Raw genomic sequence first — 21136 nt, forward strand, 5'->3', positions numbered from 1 at the left:
CTTCACGTATCACAATTGAAGAAATGCCTATGGGTTCCTGAAGAAGCTATGGAAATTGAAGGACTTCCGCTCCAACCTGATCCGTCTTATGTTGAGCATCTTGTCAAAATCTTGGATGAGAAGGAGAGAGTGACCAGGAGCAGTGTGATAAAATTTTACAAGGTGCAATGGAAAAATCATTCTGAGGCAGAAGCCACTTGGGAATAGGAGAGCTACATACTAAAGCATTATCCCCACCTCCTCTCTGGTTCGGATAGTTAGTTGCTGCGCCAAAATTGTACTCCCCATCTCTTTCTCACACTAGGCACACGAAATCTCGGGTCGAGATTTTGTTTTAGGGGGGTAGTTTTGTAACACCCTCGGTGTTGCATTGCACTATTTTGCTAAACATCGCATGAGCAACATGGTTTTGTGCATATGTGTATAACATGAATGATAAAGCAATGTTCGGTCCTTGAAACATTTATATGAAACATGAATCAATGTTACATTTTGTGTCACTTAATTGAATTTTTGCCGAACGAAAATGCTATAGAACATTTTTGCGAATGACGATGAAATATATGCGATCGAGGACAAGGATAGCTAGTTAGTACATCCCATAGGTCGGATTTGGAATTCGACGCGGAATCGTTCGATTCGACGTCGTTCGCGTAAGTTTTGGAAGTGGTCGACGAAGCCACTTTTGGCGAGCTGTGTGGAGCGATTGGCTTAGGAGGTAGCGCGATGTCTTGGCTATGGTAGATAGCTTGATGTACCCTCTTGCGCATCGAGCAATTAGTTTGGCATTTGGAGCTTTGCGAACTAGTTTTCTACCTACTTTAAAAAGCGTGCACGGCACGTGGCTTGGCCCTGGTCGTGGTCACCACCACTGCTGGCTTGCCAGCGCCCACTGTCACGCAAGCCATGCCCACTGCTGTGCTGGCTGCGTCCTACCGCCACGCCTATGCACGTGTGCGGCTCTAGCACTATGCGCCATGGCCGTCTGCCTCCGCTGCCGACCACGGCCATTGCTGCTGCTCGCTACCGCCACGACTGACTTGCCCTACGTGCCATGGCACAGGTCTCGTCGTCATGCCGCCGTGAATGCGATGTGAGTGGGCCCTGCACTGCTGCCTTGGTGGCTTGCTGTCCTCACAGGCGCGCGGGTCACCTCAACGGCTAACGCGCTGTGCCAGGACGCCGTCGTGCACTGCTGCACCATGCCCTGCTCTGCACTGCCTTGGCCAAGAGTGTGCCGGATCCACGCTACACGCCGCCCGTCGCCTCGCTGCTACTACTCCCTTTGACCCGCCTTGGCTGCACGCGCACGGAAAGATCACCTGCGTCCCCATCACCTCGGTGTCGCCCTGCCCTGTGCTCGTCTTGTCCGGTGTTGGCCGTGGTGGTGCCATACCATGCCTCGTTGCCTTGCAACAGTGGTCGTGCGGATGGCCATCTGGGGCACATCCCACATGTCTCGCTATCTCCCATTAGTGTACAATGCGTTGACATCCACAGCCGAGCCAAACCGAGCCGTGCCAAGCTCCCCTGTCTCCGTTGTCGCCATGACCAGTGGGGCCGCCTTTCTAATTTGCCATGGTAACTGTACCGTTCTTCAATTGGTCTTGCCTGTAGCTCCACTAGGCAGCCAGCCCTCGAACCTACCCCATCGCGCTGCAGTTCTCACCTCGCTGTGCCTTAATTTCAAATCGCCGCGCCACTAGGTCCTTATGACCGGACGGACGCGCGCCATCGGCTAACTGCACAACCAAGGCACCTCAGGCCGATTCAGTGCACCACTAGCTCAGCCTTACCCTCCTGAGCACCCTACGCACCTCGGTCGTAGTGTTGCTGCAGTCCAGCCACCACCGACACGGTCGTGCCATCACCGGGCGCCGTCGTAGTGTCGGTGTGCACACAGCCAGCTCTGCTCGTGCCATCTCTGGCCATACCATCAACGTGAAGGTAACCTTGGGTAGTCACTGAAGCTTGCCAGCTTCGTTGTTTGCCCCATTTTCGTTGTCACTCACGAGAACGCTCCCGCCACCGCAGGAATGGGGCCACCGCTAGGGAGGGAGCTCGGGACTACGCCTCCACTCACCGTATCACCCCTAGTCACCACGCGCTGTCTTTGAGGTACTCATCAGCCCCTTAGCTAGGCCTGGGAGGTTTGGGTGGCGCCAGCGTGGTCTCTCGGTGCCAGCGGCGTCGCGCCAGCGTGCGTGGCTGCCAGGGGCTTCGCCGCGAGGAAGATTGAGAAAGGGGAGGGTGCTGCTGTAAAAGCATAGACTGATGAAATAGTGACCTAGAACTCGCTGCGAATTCATTGTAGATGGGGGTGTTCGTGCATAATTGCCATCGCGCGTGGGCCTCTCCCGTCGCGGGCCGTTGGTCGGCTAGGCCGCTTTTCCGCATGGACCGTGTTGGGGCCTGCTGGCACGCACGGGCGGGAGAACGGCTGGGAAGCAAGCGCGCATGGGCTGTGCTGCACTGGCGCACATCGCGCAGTCGCGGGCCAGGCCGCTCGTGTTGGGCCGCGACGCCAAGTTCGGTTTCTTAATTTCCAGGAAATAGACATGTTTATTAATTTTAGTTATGAATTGAACTTCGATAAATCATAGTAAATTGCGTAGTTGTCCAAAAATAGTGAGACTAATTTTGTTAGGTTCGCAAAAGTACCATCTATCTGTTAGTGTAGTTAGTTCACAGCTAGCTATTATGATCATAGGCTCATAAATTCTAATTAGGAAGCTTAGTATTATGTAGATTAATAATTGTAGGAATTCTTGTGGCAAATTGGTAATAGTTTTGGCCTTGAAAATTTTATAGTAGGTTCCCGAGGATGTTATGTGTTCCATGTAAATTTTGTAGGATTAGAAGGTGTTGTTAAATAAAGTAGCTATTACCCTTGTTTATTGGTATATAGCGTAAATCGGCGTTAGGGGTGAAAATCCCGATAGTTGCTGGAATAACGATGAATGCCTTACTTGATACTTGTTGTCGATAGCAATAGATAATGTAGCACCGTGGTCGATAGCACTAGCTTAGTAGTTAAATCGATGTACTTCTATTTTAGGAGCTGCTGTTGTTATATTATTAAACATTGCATCATCATTTCATGTAGATCACGAACTGGTAGACTTCGTACCCGTCGGTGAGTTGAAGTACGACGAGGTGATCGAGGAGTATGAGGAGGAGATCTTCGCACAGGAGGACACTCAGGAGCCTATTGGTGCTGACCCTGCTGACCCCGCGCCTACCCAAGGCAAGCCCCGGCGCATAACCCCTATTTTTAATAATCACTAAATATATATATGATGTGCATTTACGTTACAGGCATTTTATTGAAACTACATGCACAAATATATTTACCTATGAGTCCTACTAGTACAGGTCGAGTAGCTGCTATGCTCAGGATATCGGTAGCGTGAGTAACCTGCCGTTACTCGCAAATAGGCAATGAAATATGGACAATCATGATAAAATGATGGAAAGGTAATTGGTGACCGGACAGGGAAATTATTTGGGTATTGGTGGGTGTGAAGGGTTGTGTCCTGCGGCCAACAGGGCATAGCTCGGCTACACTTTGTTCCTGTCCGTGTCGATTAAGGACCGGTCGTTGCATATGACTCTAGGCAAGTCACAGATTTATTGTCCCGAGCGCATACTCGGGTATGGGCATAGGGAAGACTTGTTGCTTTCTGGTCGTGGATCCGACTCTTTACGGACCGACTAATTGGAGGCGGGGATGGTGGAGGTCCTTGCACCACACGGAGTCCGGGACTCAGGATGTAGGGGCTTGGAGTCCAAGTTTGGACGGGGACCTGGAAACCCGGGACAGGAAAGTGACGAGTCAGTCTTGCTTGTGCCTGGGGTACAAGCAGGGCGTGTGTTTCGGGGCACCCAGCTGGGCACATTGATTCACGAATCACCGGGCGATCCGGTATGGCTTGTCTACGGTTTAGCACCGTAGTAAGAACTGAAAGTTGAAAGGAGAAGAAATGGAATTGATTGCTCAACTCTTGCTTGAAAGTAGAATAGGTGCTTATATATATTGGCTAGATAAAAACTTAATACGGCTGATAATAATAATACATAAATAAGGACTCACTATTAGTATTGCTTTCTGCTAAAGAAAACTAGCAAATCATAAAGCCTATCATATTCCTTGGAGTCAGGAAATTATTCCCACTAGTCGGATAAGTCTTGTGAGTATATTATCTACTCAGGGTTTATTTATCCCTGTTGCAGGTGATGCTTGAAGAGTACCGTTGTGTGGAGGATCCTTCTGGTGGGCTCAGACGGAATCCTCGCCCCTACCGCTAGATGCTATTTTTAAATTCCGCTGTTTATCATTCCGAACTCTGGTATTTGGTATTGTAATAATGTACTTTTTAAGAAACTATAATGTATGAAATGTACTTGTGTTGTAACTCGTTCTCATTATTGGATCCTTGGGAAAAAATGTGGATCTTTCGGGTTCTCCCTCGGGGTGTGCCCGACGGACACCGCTCGCTGTAGCTTGCTTCCGGGGTGCTTAGTGTCTGGTGGAAGACAAGCGCCTCCATAAGTATGCTATTTTGGGCAGTTCTGCCATAGTCAAGAACTCCTCACAATCACCATGATTGGAGCCGAAGACAATCACCACCCTCCGCTCAATGATCCTCGCTGCACCAAGCCATCTAGGTGGCAGCAACCACCAAGAGAAACAAGCGAAATCCATAGCGAAACACAATCACCAAGTGCCTTTAGATGTAATCACTCAAGTAATGCACTTGGATTCACTCCTAATCTCACAAAGAGATAAATCAATGATGGAGATGAGTGAGAGGGCTTTTGCTTAGCTCACTAGGTTGCTATATCAATGAAAATGGCTAAGAGAGTGAGCCAAGGCCGGCCAACAAGTTTATGTAGGCGCCACTCAAGCCACCCAACCGTTACTCACATAAATGTACCATCGGACCTAGCCCCTCGGGACCGTTAGACCCATGCAGGGTCTGGTCTGATGCTCTGGGCGGCCACTGCCGTAGCGCCACGTGTCCCAGTCAAACGAAATCGACCGTTGCCGCCAATGGTCGCCTGCCACATGCTGACCAAAGCATCGAACCCCGCCGTCGAACACCACACAAGGAGGGTTTGACGTGGTCTAGTAAGGTCCAGAGAGGGTTAAATCGGTCGGACCTCGCTCTCGGTCTCTATTAGCGTTTAGGAGGACCGTTGGACCTAGGGTCAACCTGGTCCAACACCCTAGAAAACTAGGGTCCGACGCCCCTGTTTTCACTCCAATCAAGCGCAAACACTTCACCCTTGCTTAAATGTGCTAACCACCAAGTATATCACCTTGTGCACGTGTGTTAGCATATTTTCACAAACATTTTCAACGGTGTTAGACTCACTAGAATCTAAATGCATATGCAATATGTTAGAACATCTAGTGGCACTTTGATAACCGCATTTCGATGAGTTTCACACATCTTAATAATACGGCTATATATCCTAAATGTTGTGATCACACCCACTAGGTATCTTGATCACCAAAATAAAATGGTCCTATCACATATACCTTGCCTTGAGCCCATTTTATTTTTCTCTTTCTTCTTTTTCAAGCCCGAGCACTTGATCATCTCCATGGCCATCACCATCATCATGATCATCATCATTTGCTCCACCACTTGAAATGTGCTGCCCTATCTCATGATCACTTAGAGCAAAGGGTTAGCCCTTAGGGTTTCATCAATTCACCAAAATCAAACTAGAGCTTTCAAGGGTACAATTTGTCTTATTTTGGGTCGCTATTTTTGACTTTTTAATAAATGTCCCTACAATTGTCAGATAGTCATGTTTCCCGGTTTATATAGTGAGTTATGTAATAACTTGCCCCTCTAGTTGGGAGCTTATGCAATGTTTGTTCTAATAATTTGTCCAAGGTTACAGGTTGTCTTGTTTTGTGCCGTTACCCTCATTTTTTAATAAATGCCTCTAGTTGGCAGTAAGCCATGTTTCTTGGTTTTTTTTGTAATGTGTTGTATAATAACTTGCCCCCTAATTGACAGCTTATGCAATGTTTATTGTAATAATTTGTCACTCCACGTTGCAGCTTGTCTTGTTTTGGTCTGCTATTTTCTTTAGGGGTTTAGTACCTTTATGTAAATACTATATAATAAATTTATTATACTCCCATGGTAACATTTAATGTGTATACCATGTAAAAACTTTAGTATATTTTTGTAGTAGCAAATTTTGTATTACTGAGTAGCAACTTCTTTCATAAATCTCCTAGCATATTTTTTCACATAAATTGCTACTAAAATAAAATTCTTCGAAACATAGGCAAGTGGGCTCTAGTTTTGTTCGCCTCATCACGTAGAATATACCGGTGCAAACGAAATTTAAAATGAATATATCATTCAAAAGTTATAGGTATTTAAATAAAATGTTTTATTTTTTCTTCCGTCAGCATGCATGCATGCAATGTCGGGGGGGGGGGGGGGGGGGGGGGGGGGTTGGTTTGAGGGAGTGGGAGTGGGTCGACAGCATGTGGCTATAGACCTTGGGTCACGCGCTTCCCCGGCAGCGCGACAGGTCGCGCTTTAACCCCACCTTGGAAAAAATCCATTATATCTTTTTTGTCCTTATTAAATTCTAAAGCCAAACATCGTATGATCTATCAAAACCGTTCAAATTACCTCTTTGATGTAGTTTTGAGCAGTTTTGAAGGCGTTTTATTCATTGTTTTAGTTAAAAAAATCAGTAAGTACTTGATAAGGTTTTCAAACTACACAAAATGTCTCTACGCTTTTAGAAAACCCAACAAAAAATCTGGAGATATATTGAGATATGAAAATCCAAATGAAATATTTATAGCTCATGAAATAACTTTAGATGCTTCAAAGTAACACCTCGCGCGTTGTTGCGGGAACTTCTGATTTGGAATGAAATTTAACTATTCACATAATTCTTAGGAAAAGATTAACTATTATAAACTAATGTTAGTGAATAGCGTGGCCCACCGATGTGGACAACTAAATGTATGTTAGTGGATGATGTGTCTCGCTAACGTGGATATCATAATTGCTTGTGCCATACAAAGTAACACCTTGCATGTCAAGATAATATTTTAGTGGGATTTAGAATTATAAGAGATATAGATTTGTGCCATACAAAGTTTCTTAAACAAGTTTATTCATTGATCGCAATCATTTTGGCATTTTCTAGTTATTTTTCCATTTTCATAAAGATAAACCTATTTTTTTAGTTCCTAAATTTTCACAAGCTCTAAATATTTTATTTGGATTTTAAGTATCCTAATTGATCTATCTCTAGATTTTTTAAAAGCTTAGAGACATTTTTGGTGGTTTATTAAAAACCTTATCAAGTAGTTACCAATTCTTTTGAAAAAATACAAAACTGCTGCAAACTAGGATAGAGAGGTAACTTAAATTTCTTTTAGAGTTCAAGGGGTAAGATTGTCTAATTTTAAAGTTCAAGGAGCAAAACCAAACTATAACTATAGTTCACAAAGGTAGCTAGAATGGACGTTTTCCCTTTCAGCGTCCACCCTGTGAAGCCATAGTTGTAGTGGGCCTAGCATCTTCGCGTATTTTGGCGATCTAACGAGGCGCAGCATCTGCCGGACCTGGACAAATCAGGCACCTTCGGCACCTTCTAATATCATGTTCGCTTCTCTTATAATCCGTCTTTTTCAGCTTGTTTTTTCAGCCGGAACAGTGTTTTCTCTCACAACAAATCAGTCGAAACAGTATTTCAGCTTGTGCAAAAGAAAAAAATGGTTTCCACCGGGTCTCAAGAGCCCTGCCTGCGCAACATCATGAACAGTAGAGGTGGGGAGTGGGGATAACATAGTAACACATCAACAAAAGGCAACATTCATACGCAAGGGCGAAGGTATATGTTGAGTTTATGGGGTGCAAATGCACCCCACAAAAAAAAGTAAAAACAGTTATTTTGATTAAAAATCATCAGTGCATAATCTAACCTGAAAGGTTTCCTTTGTTCCAACGTGTAAATAGTACTTGAACATCACTGTTGACTGTTTGAATCACTTAGGGGTTCTAATAAATTCTTTGGTTTTTCAATTCATGAATAAAACATTCCGGCCTCTCACATACATGAATGAATGACTATGTGCCAATCAATAGAGACACAGGTACTCAGACCAAACTCCGCAAACAAAAATAAAAGAAGGGTAAAAGCTCAACATTGAACCGACCCGTAACTCACGACAAATCAAGCCCCAATTCTAGACTATTCTGGCCACCTGAAATTTCCAAAGAATTGTAAAACCACAACTTCAGCCGACGATGACATTCCTTCAGTCCCAAACAATCATAATCTTTTCTCTAGTCTATCTTTAACCTGCAACAGAAAAATAAACAAACGAAGCTAAGGTTGGATGAAAGGGGAAAAGGAGATAAACAAGAAACAACATATGCAGCTAGCTTGTCCACCTGCATTGCCGTTGGTAGTTGATCTCGATGGTGGGACGATTGGGATGGATTTCAGTCACATGCATTAGCGTATCCTCTGCATGAATCTTGCTAGTGTTAACATTGTTGAAGCAAATAGCAATGTTCTGAAGTGTTGACAGGTTCCCCAGGCCCATATCAATGATTTCTCTAGACGTGCACATGGGGAAGGTGAGCTCAAGACTTGTGAGCCGTGGCATAGCTCCTTGCTTGAACACCACAGGCCCTCCAAATTCCCGCAACAAACACTGTACAAGGCATGGGAATGAATAAGCACCAATGAAAAATCCCCGATGGATTATGAGATTACCATGGTCCACTTTCAGATTCAGATAGTGGAGAGCCGGTAACGTCCCCAGGATTTCGAGATCTTCCTGCTGCAATTTTCTCACACTGATGCATAGGAAGGCAACATCTAGAAGAAACTTGTGATTCATCCAAGCCGGCAGATTAGAAAACCAGCAACCAGTTAGGTCCAATTTACAGAGATGTCGAGGTGCAACCCAGGCATTTAAGTTGCCTCTACCGTCTGATATCTGAAAGGACAGAGTCTGTATTTTTTGCAGCTTGCTCAGGCACTCCACCAGAGATTTCTCCAAGCAGTCGTTCCATTGTGTATGACAGACAATACACAGCTCCCTTAGTTCAGTTAAACGGCCCAGCTCTTTAATATTGTTTCCAGAGTCGTTGATGCCAAACCTTGAAAGCTGTTCAAGGGATGTTAGTTTCCCAATCCTTTCTGGCACTTCTGTCCACCTGTCGAAGTGTAAGGATGTCAAATTCCTTAGCTTAACAACCTCGGTTGGCAATCTACGAAGATTGTGATTGGCAGAAACATCCAATGTTTGTAGAAATACAAGGTTCTTTATTGCTTTGGGGAGCTCAGCAATGCGTGTACATCTTAGTCCCAGGTACCTCAATTGCCGTAATTTCCCAAGGTACTTAAGGCTGCACTCTTGTGAAAGGTCACAACCTGGTAGATCCAGTACACGTAAAACTCTGAATTTCCCAAGGGATGGCATCTTGCCAAGAGTAGAGTGAACGAAAACAAGTGACCTTACTTGATGCAAGCTCCTAGTAGCCTGAGTTGTAGCAAGATCCACCTTGCCATACTGAGCGCATAACCTCCGAGCCTTATGTAATGGAGATTTGAGATCCACATCATTCAATATATCAATAAAATTTTCTTCGCTTGACAAGGAACGGATCAGGTCAAGCACCATATCATGTAGGCAACATTGTTCAATCACCGTAGAGTACTTGGTGTACACAGGTTGAATCATACTTCTGTTTATGAGCTCGTGGAAGTAACTCTCTCCAAGTTCAAAGAGGCCTCGCTTCTTTTGTTTCTCACATCGGATAAAACCTTCAGCTATCCACATTTTTATCAGACGGTCTTTGCTAATTTTATAGTCCTCTGGAAACACACTTAAATATAATAAACATGTCCTTAGATGGTATGGCAGATCATAATAGCTAAATGACAAAATCTTTCTCATATTCTTCACATCGAGGCTATCCTCGAGTCCTGTACCAATGGAGTTGCACACGTTACACCACTCCGTTTTACTCCTTCCTTTACTACGTAGCAGACTAGCTATTGAAATAATAGCTAATGGTACACCGGCACATTTCTTTAGCATTGTGTGTGATACTTCGGCCAGCTCCTCGGCCAGGTATTGTTTGTTATCATTGTTGTCTTTTTCTTCACTGCCAAATATTGTATTGTACAATAATTTTTTGGAATCATCAGTAGAAAGCGGTTTCATCTTGTAAGATCCGCCAATTTGTTTGGCAACATCGAAATTGCGAGTAGTTATGATTATTTTGTGTCCATTACTATCAGGCAAAGCACATTTAATAACTTTCCAAACTGAGATATCCCATATATCATCAAAAACAATGAAATACCTGTACATATAGAAATTCCAAATCATAGTCATTATAAAGATTTAATTAAATTGGGGTGGAAAGTTCTGACAAAAATTTGCTGATATGGTCTGGTATATAAAGTAAGAAAACAAGAACGTTTTTACAAACATAATGATATCTAGCTAAGAGAAACTTCTTAGATTTACAATACTGATTTTGTAATACTATACAATATATTGCAAGAGAAACTGAGTTTTTACTCTAGTTTTGAAGGACATTCCCCTCTCACAAAATACACCTTAAATTGAAGCAGGGAGTACATGTGTGATATTTTCTAATTAACTTCTTAGACTTAAGTGGCTCCTTTGTCCACGCCCCCCCCCCCCCCCCCCCCCCCCTGCCCCGCCCCACCAATATAACAAAATGGAGGATGAATAGTAACATTGTTGACAAGAAGAAGAAAGTTTCATATGAAATTTATGTCTAAAACTGTGTGATCCTTGCATACCTCTTCTCTTGAAGGAATTCATGAAGTTTATTAATAAGCCACTTCTCATTCATTTTTTCATCATTGATTCCGATGCTAAGTTCATAGAGCAGGCTCCGAAATAGTTTCACCATGTCAGGAGTTTGAGAGATGGAAACAAAAGCCCGGCAATCAAATTGTGCACCAATCTTTTCATATACTGCTTTAGCAAGAGTTGTCTTCCCCAGCCCCCCGAAGCCAACTATGGAAACTGTCTTGCCACACAGCATGAATACATCATCATCCCCTTCCATCAGAATCTTGATTAGGTCATCTCTAGCCGCCTCTATGCCAACAAGCTCTGTCGCCTCCTTGTATTGAGCCCATAAACGAGGATCAACAGAGACTCTTATAGGCTTAGCTACAACACTGTCGTCAATTCTGTACCTATGACGCCGTTCGCACACCTCGATTACACACCTCTTGATGCTCCTGATTTCAGCAGCAATGTTATGACGAATCTTTAATTGTGCTAAAAAATCACAGCACCTGTGGATGGACATCCTGAAACCATGTGCTCCAATTGGTCCATGGTCCTTCCTACGTACCATCAGTGCATCTATACAGTCCTCAATGTCGTAGGACAGCTCTCTCACATCTCTAGCCCAAATCTTGTCTTGTTTGTCAAGTTGCTCTGGTGGCATCTCCGAGATCTTCTCAATGGCGCCCTGCATGCTCTCGAGCTCAACTTGGAGGAACATGAGCCCACTCTTCACACTCTTTTGCAATTTGTATCCACTGACGAGCAGATCAGTGAGCTTGGGGAGGAGACGTGGTAGTGCCCCAGTCACCACCTCCATGATGGATCTATGTGAGTATGGGCCGCGTGCAAGGAGTAAGCTAAGGTTACTCTATATATGTTCAAAGACGCTGCCCCTCCCCAACTCAGCTCATCGATTTTATCGCAAACAAGCTCCTTGTTGCTGCCTTCGAACAAAGCGTAGAGCTAATAAATAAAAAATACATGAAGTGACAAAGAGAGAAAATTAATAGTAAATCAAAGAGGCTCGGTGACAAATAAAAAAAACTCCTTGTTGCTGTCTTCGAACAAAGTGTAGAGCTAATAAATAAAAAATACATGAAGCGACAAAGAGAGACGATTAATAGCACAAGTCAATGAGGCTTGGTGACAAATAAAAAAAGCTCCTTGTTGCTGCCTTCGAACATGATTTGTTTTCTGATGCGTCTAGTGAGAATTAATGTGGCTTCTTTGTTCTAGCCTCCAACTAATAATAGTAAGATTGGACTCAGACTAGGAAAAACCAGCTTAGCTGGTTTCTGCATTTACAAGGTAGAAACTTCATGACTGTAATTTCATCCGATCTCCAAACTGGACGATCTGTACGTGTTTTTCGGTCATTGTGGCAGAACCTCCTAAGAAATCGGGCCCACGTGCACCTATCGTTGTCTTAACAGACCTCGGATAGCGTACACGAGTTCCCAACAACTCAACAGGTCTGTCGGGTGTCCTCGGGAAACCCGAATCATCCACTATTCTCTTTTCAAACAGGATCCCAATCACAGTCATTGCAGATTACAACAGTTTATTCAAATATATACCAGAGTAAAAGATAGCGGAAGTCTTAAGATAACATAGTTACAAACCAGTTGTTTTCAAACTTACAATACCATAAGTGTCATACAACCATAGTAGCGGGATAATATTACATTAACTTTATTTATCATACAAACTAGTGCCTTGTCCAAAGGCCATTCATCACTCCTCATCGTCATTGACTTCAAACACAGACATGCAGCAGGGACCAAACCAAGCCTGCGCATGCGACTCACCTGCAACAAGGGTTAACAAACCCTGAGTACAAAGGTACTCAACAAGACTAACCCGACGTAACGGGTGTAAATCTTTAGAGATACAGGGGTTTGGGACAAGGTAAGTATGTAGCAAAATTCAAAGTACTTTGCCAAAAGCTTACTATTCTTATCCTATTTTTCAGTTTTACCCCTAAGTCCTTTAGTTTATTATCTCAAACTAAATGTACATTTCCCATATTCCATTCCTTCTCATTTCATTCTTTTCTCATGTTTTAGTAATTCACCAGTCCTGCATTGCTTCTGTAATGAAACGAGTCTCCATATCCGCGGAGCACCGGCAATTTGAATTGATTCAAGTCCCAACTGGGGATTCCTTATCACACGACATATGTAGAACTTAATCTTGCATATATCAACCTCGCTACCGGATCCTCCTATACTAAGCCGTCTCCACGCCACCCGAGAGCACAGCCCACCTCAAATCCGGCCACATTCCAGCCATGAGGGTACACGCTACTCCCGCCATCTCTCCACTCCCAGTGCGTGGGCATTCGTCTTAGTATTGGATTAGCCGAAGTAGGCTTACCGGAATATGTGACCAGTACTACAAAGTGTCTCGTTCAGAAGATCCACAATGAGTGGCCTTTAAGCAACATAGTCGGCAACATTACCCAACATTCAAGATAAGTCACCCGACTAGTCTCTAGTTCATTCAACCTTCTTTCTTTCTTTGGCCAGTATGCCATCTTTGATTGTACCAAAACTTTTATTTTGAAAGCCTATCATAAAGCATACTAAGCATTCTACGCCTTTGTAAATGAAAACATCTTCAAGGATGGCAAACAAGTAACAAGGTAAGCAATGCATCAAGTAGGTAATATTTGAATTTATCAACTCAATGCAATAAGTAACATAGGTGATAAACTTTTCAAAGTAAACAAGGTAAGGGTTTAATGCATAAACTGGGGCTTGCCTTCGTCGATGATCTCAGGTTCCGGATCAGTACCACGATTATCGAATCCCGTGACAACCGGGGATTCTTCCAGAACTTGCTCAACTAGAATTGTTTCACTCTCGGGTTCTACACGAAACGATAACATATGCCTTAACATGATGATAATGTAAATATGATGCTTTCATGGTACATGAAATGTAAAAACACCCCACAAATGATTTTATTTCACGGTACAGTTGCAAGCCAACAAAACCAACTTGCAATTCTACCATCAAGAACCACACATGTGTCTTGACCAAATGGATCTTGAAACCCTACTAGTCACAAAACATGACCAAAACAAGATCCAACACTAATCAAACACTTAGGGTTTGCCTTTATTTATTTTTGAATTAATTTGGAATTAAGCCCAAAAATGAACTTGTTCCAAATGACCTAAAATTTTTATGTAAGCTTCCTCATGACAAATTAGTGTACCAAAAAAAATTTCAAAATTTTTGGAATTATACAGTGACCTACAAAAATCATGGAAATTGCATTTTTCAATTAATGGACTGAATATTTGAACATTAAAAATTTATTCAAATTTCAAGTTTCAAATTTTTAAATCATACTAGAACATGTACAGAAGCTGCACACAAAATTTCAGAATTTTTGGAGCTATCATGAATTTCCTACAAATTCCCAAAGTTTCAGCACTATTCACAAATTCAGAAAATAAAAATCATCACTGTTCTTCTTCCTCACTCGCACTGACAGGCTGACCCCACCGTCAGTGACTCAACATGTCACGACGGCGCTGCCCTCACTGACCGGCCGCAAAATGTGCCGACGATGACACTCCGGCGAAACAGACCTCACCAAAATGATCTACTACTTCCCCCGAACAAATCTCAGCTATCAGAAAGGAAAAAGGTGCACTGGAGACACCTCCACGCCGGGCATGGCGGACTGGGCACGACGGTGTACGACGTAGCCACGGTGATGCTGCAGTAGGGACTAAAGCAAAATAGTCTTCACATTCAGGAGCTCACCGTGATCACGTAGGTAGACTCGGTGAAGGCGGAGGTGTACTGGATCGACGGGACCATGTGAGACCGAGGATGGCGGAGCTCCGACCGGCTCCGAAGAAGACGAAGTCGCGCGGCGGCGCTGGACTTCCAGGGGCGACACGATAAGGCTTGGGAGGAGTAGAAAGACGAGGCGGAGCTACTGGCGGATGCTACTGACTCAAGATGCTACGACGGCGGTGAATTTTGCGAGCGCAGCGAGGTCGTCGGCGGCGAGCAGAGGCAGGAAAGGAAGAGAGGGACGACGACGGTACGACTATTTATAGCCGGGAGAAGCTCGTCTAGCTTCGACAGCACACGACGAAGACGCCACGGCAATGAAGATGTGCCAGGGTGCGAAAAAGCGGCGCAAAACGCTCAGCGGCGGCAGAGGCGTGGCGCCGGCGGTAAGCGGTGATGTAAATCTTAATTTTTGAATTATTTACAGAACTGCCACTGAGTCTATTTTTCAAATTACTCCCAAATTTTCTAAAGGAGTTGAAAATCTCCAAAAATGAAAGTTGTTCAATTTTTCAAACTCTACAACTTTGCTTCTAGTTACATTTTCAAATTCTGCCTCCATTTTGAAATTTGAATTTGGGGTGCATTTGAATCATTTCAAAATTACTCTAAATTTTATATGTAAACTTGAAAAACTTTGAATACCAAAGTTGATCCACATAAAATAACCTCCAACTTTGCTTTTTGCCTCAACCCCAAATTCCATATGGATTTTGAATTAGTCAAAAGGGGCAAAAAGGACTTTTATAATTTGAATATGAATTAAAATTTGATTTGTCTTCCTTTTACTTAAATTTTGATTTTTGACCAGTAACATGGCCCATTAGGGTTATTTAAGTCAAATGACACATGACCTCACATGATCACATGAAATTTGACCCTTGTGGTCATGATCTTTATTTAGGGTTTTGAAACACATCACATGAAATAACAACATTATGAAATAAGGCTTATTTAGTGAATGCATTCAAAAATTTTCTACTTTATGAATGCTTTGCAATGCATATGATGACATGTCAAATTTTAGTGCTAGGTCAAAACACCAGAGGTGTTACAACCTTTCCCCCTTAAAGAAATTTCGTCCCGAGATTTAAAACTTAAGGCTAAGTAATGGAAAAGGAAATGTGTCAAGCTAACACATTAGAACTTTATTCAAAAAGGCGAGTGAGGGGGTTTTCCATTCTGCTGACAAACGAGACAAGTTACAATATAGACAAGGTATTGCAACTAGATAGAAGCGAAGAAGTCAGGAAAATTCTCTTCTAAGTAATCCTCGGACTCCCAAGTAGCTTCATCTTCAGTGTGTTGATTCCATTGTACTTTGTAGAACTTGATCGTACGTCTTCGAGTGACTCGATCTTTCTGATCTAAGACTCTAATGGGGTACTCAGCATAAGTCAAATCAGGTTCCAGTTCTACATCACCAAAGTCGATCTCTTGGTTAGGTACTTGAAGGCACTTCTTTAACTGAGATACATGGAATATATCATGCACCGCTGACATGTGATCTGGTAGTTTGACGCGATAGGCGATTGGTCCACATCGTTGTTGGATCTAGAAAGGACCGACATAATGGGGCGCCAATTTTCCCCGAATCCCAAAACGATGAACTCCTTTCATCGGTGATACCTTGAGGTAGACATAATCTCCCACTTTGAATTCTAGCGGTCGTCTCCTCTTATCAGCATAGCTTTTCTGTCGGGATTGAGCTACCTTCATATTAGCTTGTATGAGTTTAACTTTCTCTTCAGCTTCCTTGACCACATTCGGTCCAAAGAACTAACGTTCTCCAGCTTCTAACCAATTTAGAGGTGTTTGGCACCTACGGCCATATAGTGCCTTGAATGGTGCCATTTTAATGCTCTCTTGATGGCTATTGTTATACAAGAATTCAACTAAGAGAAGGCATTCATCCCATTTAGCACCAAAAGAAAGAACACATGCTCTTAACATATCTTCAAGAATTTGATTTACCCTTTCAGTCTGTCCATCTGTTTGCGGATGATAAGCAGAACTACAGATAAGTTTAGTTCCTAAAGACTCATGTAGACTTTTCCAAAACTTAGATATGAACAATGACCCTCTGTCAGAGACAATGGTCTTGGGTGCCCCATGCAGACTGAAGATTCTATCAAGATAAAGCTTTGCATACTGCTCTGCTCGATATTTATCTCTGACTGGTAGGAAGTGAGCTATCTTGGTTAGGCGATCAACAATAACCCATATGGAATTGTAGCCTGCAGATGTCCTGGGCAATCCCACGATGAAGTCCATACAAATATCTTCCCACTTCCAAGATGGAACTGGCAATGAATGTAATGGACCTGCAGTCTTCATATGAACCGCTTTGACTCTCTGACAAACATCACAATTGGCCACATATTGAGCGATTTCTATCATCATTTTGGTCCACCAATATCTCTTTCTCAGATCATGATACATTTTGTTGCTTCCTGGATGAATGGAGTATCTTGTAGAATGAGCTTCATCAAGAATCTGCTTTCGTAGCTCCGGATTTTTGGGTACTACCAATCTATCCTTGAACCATACGACATCTGATTCATCAATCTTGAAACATGTTGGTTTTCCATATCTGACTTTATCCTTCATATGGGCTATGCCCTTACTTTTCTGTTGAGCAGCAATGATCTGATCTTTAATAGTGGACTCAACTACAATATTGGATAGGGAACCTTGTTCTATGATTTGTAAATCCAGATGCTCCATCTCTTGACACAATGTTCGCTGCATAGATTCTACAATTAGGCAATGACAATGACTCTTGCAACTCAGGGCATCGGCAACCATATTAGCCTTGCCCGGATGATAATGCACTTCTAAGTCATAATCTTTGACAAGTTCTAACCATCTCCTTTGCCTCATATTCAACTCTGACTGAGTGAAGATGTATTTCAAACTTTTGTGATCCGTATAGATATGGCATATATTGCCCAATAAATAATGTCGCCAAATCTTGAGTGAATGTACAACAGCAGCTAATTCAAGGTCATGGGTGGGATAATGTTCTTCATGCTTCTTGAGTTGTCTGGAAGCGTATGCTATGACTCTGCCTTCTTGCATTAGAACACAGCCAATACCAATTCCAGATGCATCACAATAGATATCAAACGGCCTCTCGATATCAGGTTGTGCTAATACTGGGGCAGTTGTCAGCAACTTCTTCAATGTTTGAAAGGCCTCCTCACATTCTGTCGACCATACAAACTTAGTTTGATTTTTCAATAGTCCAGTAATTGGCTTCGCAATTCTAGAGAAGTTAGGGATAAACCGACGGTAATACCCTGCCAACCCCAGGAAACTACGAACTTGATGAACAGTTGTAGGTGGTTTCTAGTTAAGGACTTCTTCTACCTTACTCGGATCAACAGCTATACCTTCAGCAGATAGCACATGACCCAGAAATTGTACTTCCTCTAACCAAAATGCACATTTGCTGAATTTGGCATATAGTTGGTGGTCTCTTAACCTTTGTAGAACAATACGGAGATGTTCCGCATGTTCCTCTTTGTTCTTAGAATAGATAAGAATGTCGTCTATGAACACCACGACAAACTTATCTAACTCAGGCATGAAAACTGAGTTCATCAGGTACATGAAATGAGCCGGGGCATTGGTTAGCCCAAAAGACATGACTAGATACTCATATAGACCATATCAGGTAGTAAATGCTGTCTTCGGCACATCTTCACGTCTGATCTTAATCTGGTGGTAGCCTGATCTTAGGTCTATCTTCGAAAATACCTTAGCTCCCGCAAGTTGATCAAAAAGCAAATCAATTCAGGGTAAGGGGTATTTGTTCTTGATGGTGACTTCATTTAATGGCCGATAGTCAACACATAACCTCAAGGTTTGGTCCTTCTTCTTCACGAAGATAGCAGGGCATCCCCAAGGTGATGAACTGGGTTGAATGAAACCCTTGTCTAACAACTCTTGTAGTTGCATTTTTAATTCTGCTAGTTCCTTGGGTGGCATCCTATATGCTCTTTTGGACACTGGTGTTGTCCCTGGTTTCAGATCAATTCTGAACTCTACGTCTCGGTCTGGTGGCAGACCAGGCAAATCATCGAGAAAGACATCCATAAACTCACATACCACTGAAATTTTCTCAACTCCTTCAACAATAGTTGCACAGACTATTTTCACTGTACTCTTAGGAAAGGGAAGTTGGATGAGAAGTTGGGTTTTGCTGCCAGGTGCATTTACCCTTATGGTTCTACGCAGGACATCTATGATAGCCCCGTGCTGAGTTAACCAGTTCATACCAAGGATCACATCTATATCTTGATCTTTTAATATCAGCATATTGGTAGGGAACTCATAACCTCCCAAATCAATAGGTATATGTTGAACTACCTCCCTTGTACAGATTCGTCCCCCAGGCGACTGTATATGATAGGGTTCTTTTGTTTCCCCAATAGCTATCCTATGCTTCACAACAAATGTAGGATTGATGAATGTATGGGATGCACCAGAATCAAATAAGGTAATTACAGGATGCTTAGCAATGGGAAACATACCCATCATAACTGGTTCTCCTTCTGGAATAGATTCCACTTGAGTATAGAATACCCTTCTAGTTTTCTTCTCAGCCTGATCCTTCTGATTGATCTGAGCATTACCCTTGTACTGATTCTGAGCTTGATTAACAGGGGCTTTGGGTGCATCAGGATTGTTCTTCCTAGGATACGGACATTCTCGGGAAAAATGTCTGGGTTTACCACAATTATAGCATGGAAAGTTGTGATTCTGGGGAGTAGTATTGCGGTTTGCATTATTGGTATTGTTCTGCTGCTGCGGTGCTTGATGAGTATAAGGCGTATTAGTTGCAGGGCGAATAAAGATCTGTTGCCTGCTTTGGCCTTGTTGTGGGCAGAATGGCGTACAGCCATGATTCTGAGGATGGTATACTATCTTCTGACGCTTGCCACTTGATGATCCAGAAGCAAATATTTTCTTCTTCTTCGCCTCCTTGTGTCGGCGGTAATTCTCTTCCGAAGCGATAGCAATGTTGATTGTCTCATGGTAAGTTGTGTTACCACAAGTTGCCATCAAGGTCTGAAGTTTAGTGTTCAGGCCTCTAAGAAAATGATTCTTTTTCTTCCTGTCAGTATTCACATACTCAATAGCATACTGCAACAGGTGGTTGAAACGCCCAACATAATGCATCACCGGGTGCTCCCCTTGCTTAAGAGCCAAGAACTCTTCTAACTTCATGGTCATCACACCGTCTGGAATATAGTGTGCCCTAAAGGCATCCTTGAATTCCCTCTAGTTGATTTGGTGACCAGCGGGCTATACTGCTACCAAATTTGCCCACCAGGCACCAGCAGCTCCTCAGAGTTGCTGTGCCGCAAACCTTGGTTTTTGAACCTTGGTACAGTGGATCAGCTCGAACTTTTGCTCTATTGTCCTAAGCCAATCGTCTGCTTCTAAAGGTTCGTCTGCCTTAGAGAACACAGGCGGACGTGTGTTAGTAAAATCCACATAGGTTGACTCATCGTTTCCATTATTACGACGGCCACGATTAGGGTATGGTGCCTGCTGGTTCTGCGCCAACTCCCTTAACAGCCTAGCATTCTCTGCCGTTGCATTGACGAGTGCGGCTATGGCATCTGCCATAGTCGAAGGCATTGGTGGAGGATTAGGGCACTCATCATCGTCATGCGAGCCACTAGCACCAGTTCGGGTGATAGGACGAGGCATCTGTTAGAGAAACACATTTACTTACATTATTCTTTATTGAAAGCATTTAAAAGGTTTCATGCTACAAAGGGTCCTTATTTATATTACATGTCTTGTATCCCACAAGACAACCCTGGTTTTCTAGGAAAGCAGTAAAGGAACTACTTCTACTCCAAGCTCTCAGTCTTCAGCATCCGTGCCCATATCGGACGAAACCTCATCTTCATCTGAGAAGTACACCAACTCCTCAGGATCCTCCTCCTCTTCTTCATTCTCGATTTCTCCTGGAGCTATAATTATTTCTTCATCGGTAACTTCACCATCCCCATGAGGTGGATGAAGTTGAGCGTCACTACTAACTTTGGACCCTTATGCCACGTTTTTTTGTCGCAATGGCAAGATTTGGTTGCAATAAGGGGTGTTATCGCAACCATTTGCACTTTCGGTTGCGATAGACAGAATTTTTGCCACGCAAATTATTTTGTGGCCGTGAGTGCGAAGATCGTTGCAATAAGTAAGTGCTATCGCAACCAATGGTAAACCGGTTGCAATAAGTGGTTACTGTTGCCACGATTTGATTTGCGTTGCGGGCAGTTTTATTGGCGTTGCAATACTGAGATGATATTGCAACTCTTTAGTTGATGGTTGCAAAAGCGCGTCTATGTTGCAACGAATATGATTCGTTGTATGTAATAGTCGCTTGCGTTGCAAAAGAGTTGTACATATAGCAACGAAAAAATAAATCGTTGCAATCACTAAGGTTCAGGAC

The 21136-nt window shown here is 43.1% G+C and overlaps 1 protein-coding gene across 1 annotated transcript; it reads right to left on the reverse strand.

The window, feature by feature from the left end:
* Positions 1-8437: 8437 nt before the first annotated feature.
* LOC136480597 (disease resistance protein RGA5-like) lies at positions 8438-11666 on the reverse strand. The gene is made up of 2 exons (XM_066478094.1): positions 10849-11666; positions 8438-10379 (listed from the first exon to the last, which is right to left on the reverse strand). Exons 1-2 carry the CDS (start codon positions 11664-11666, stop codon positions 8438-8440), a joined length of 2760 nt encoding a protein of 919 aa, XP_066334191.1.
* Between the last annotated feature and the right edge of the window lie 9470 nt (positions 11667-21136).

The sequence above is a fragment of the Miscanthus floridulus genome, chromosome 9 (genome assembly GCF_019320115.1).
Source record: "Miscanthus floridulus cultivar M001 chromosome 9, ASM1932011v1, whole genome shotgun sequence".
Lineage (NCBI taxonomy): Eukaryota > Viridiplantae > Streptophyta > Magnoliopsida > Poales > Poaceae > Miscanthus > Miscanthus floridulus.

Excerpts from the sequence above, each read along its gene's own strand:
- LOC136480597 (XM_066478094.1), bottom strand. The coding sequence starts at position 11,666 with ATGGAGGTGGTGACTGGGGCACTACCACGTCTCCTCCCCAAGCTCACT. Across the intron at positions 10,380-10,848 it reads GAATTCCTTCAAGAGAAGAG|GTATTTCATTGTTTTTGATG; the intron begins GTATGCAAGGAT and ends CTATATGTACAG.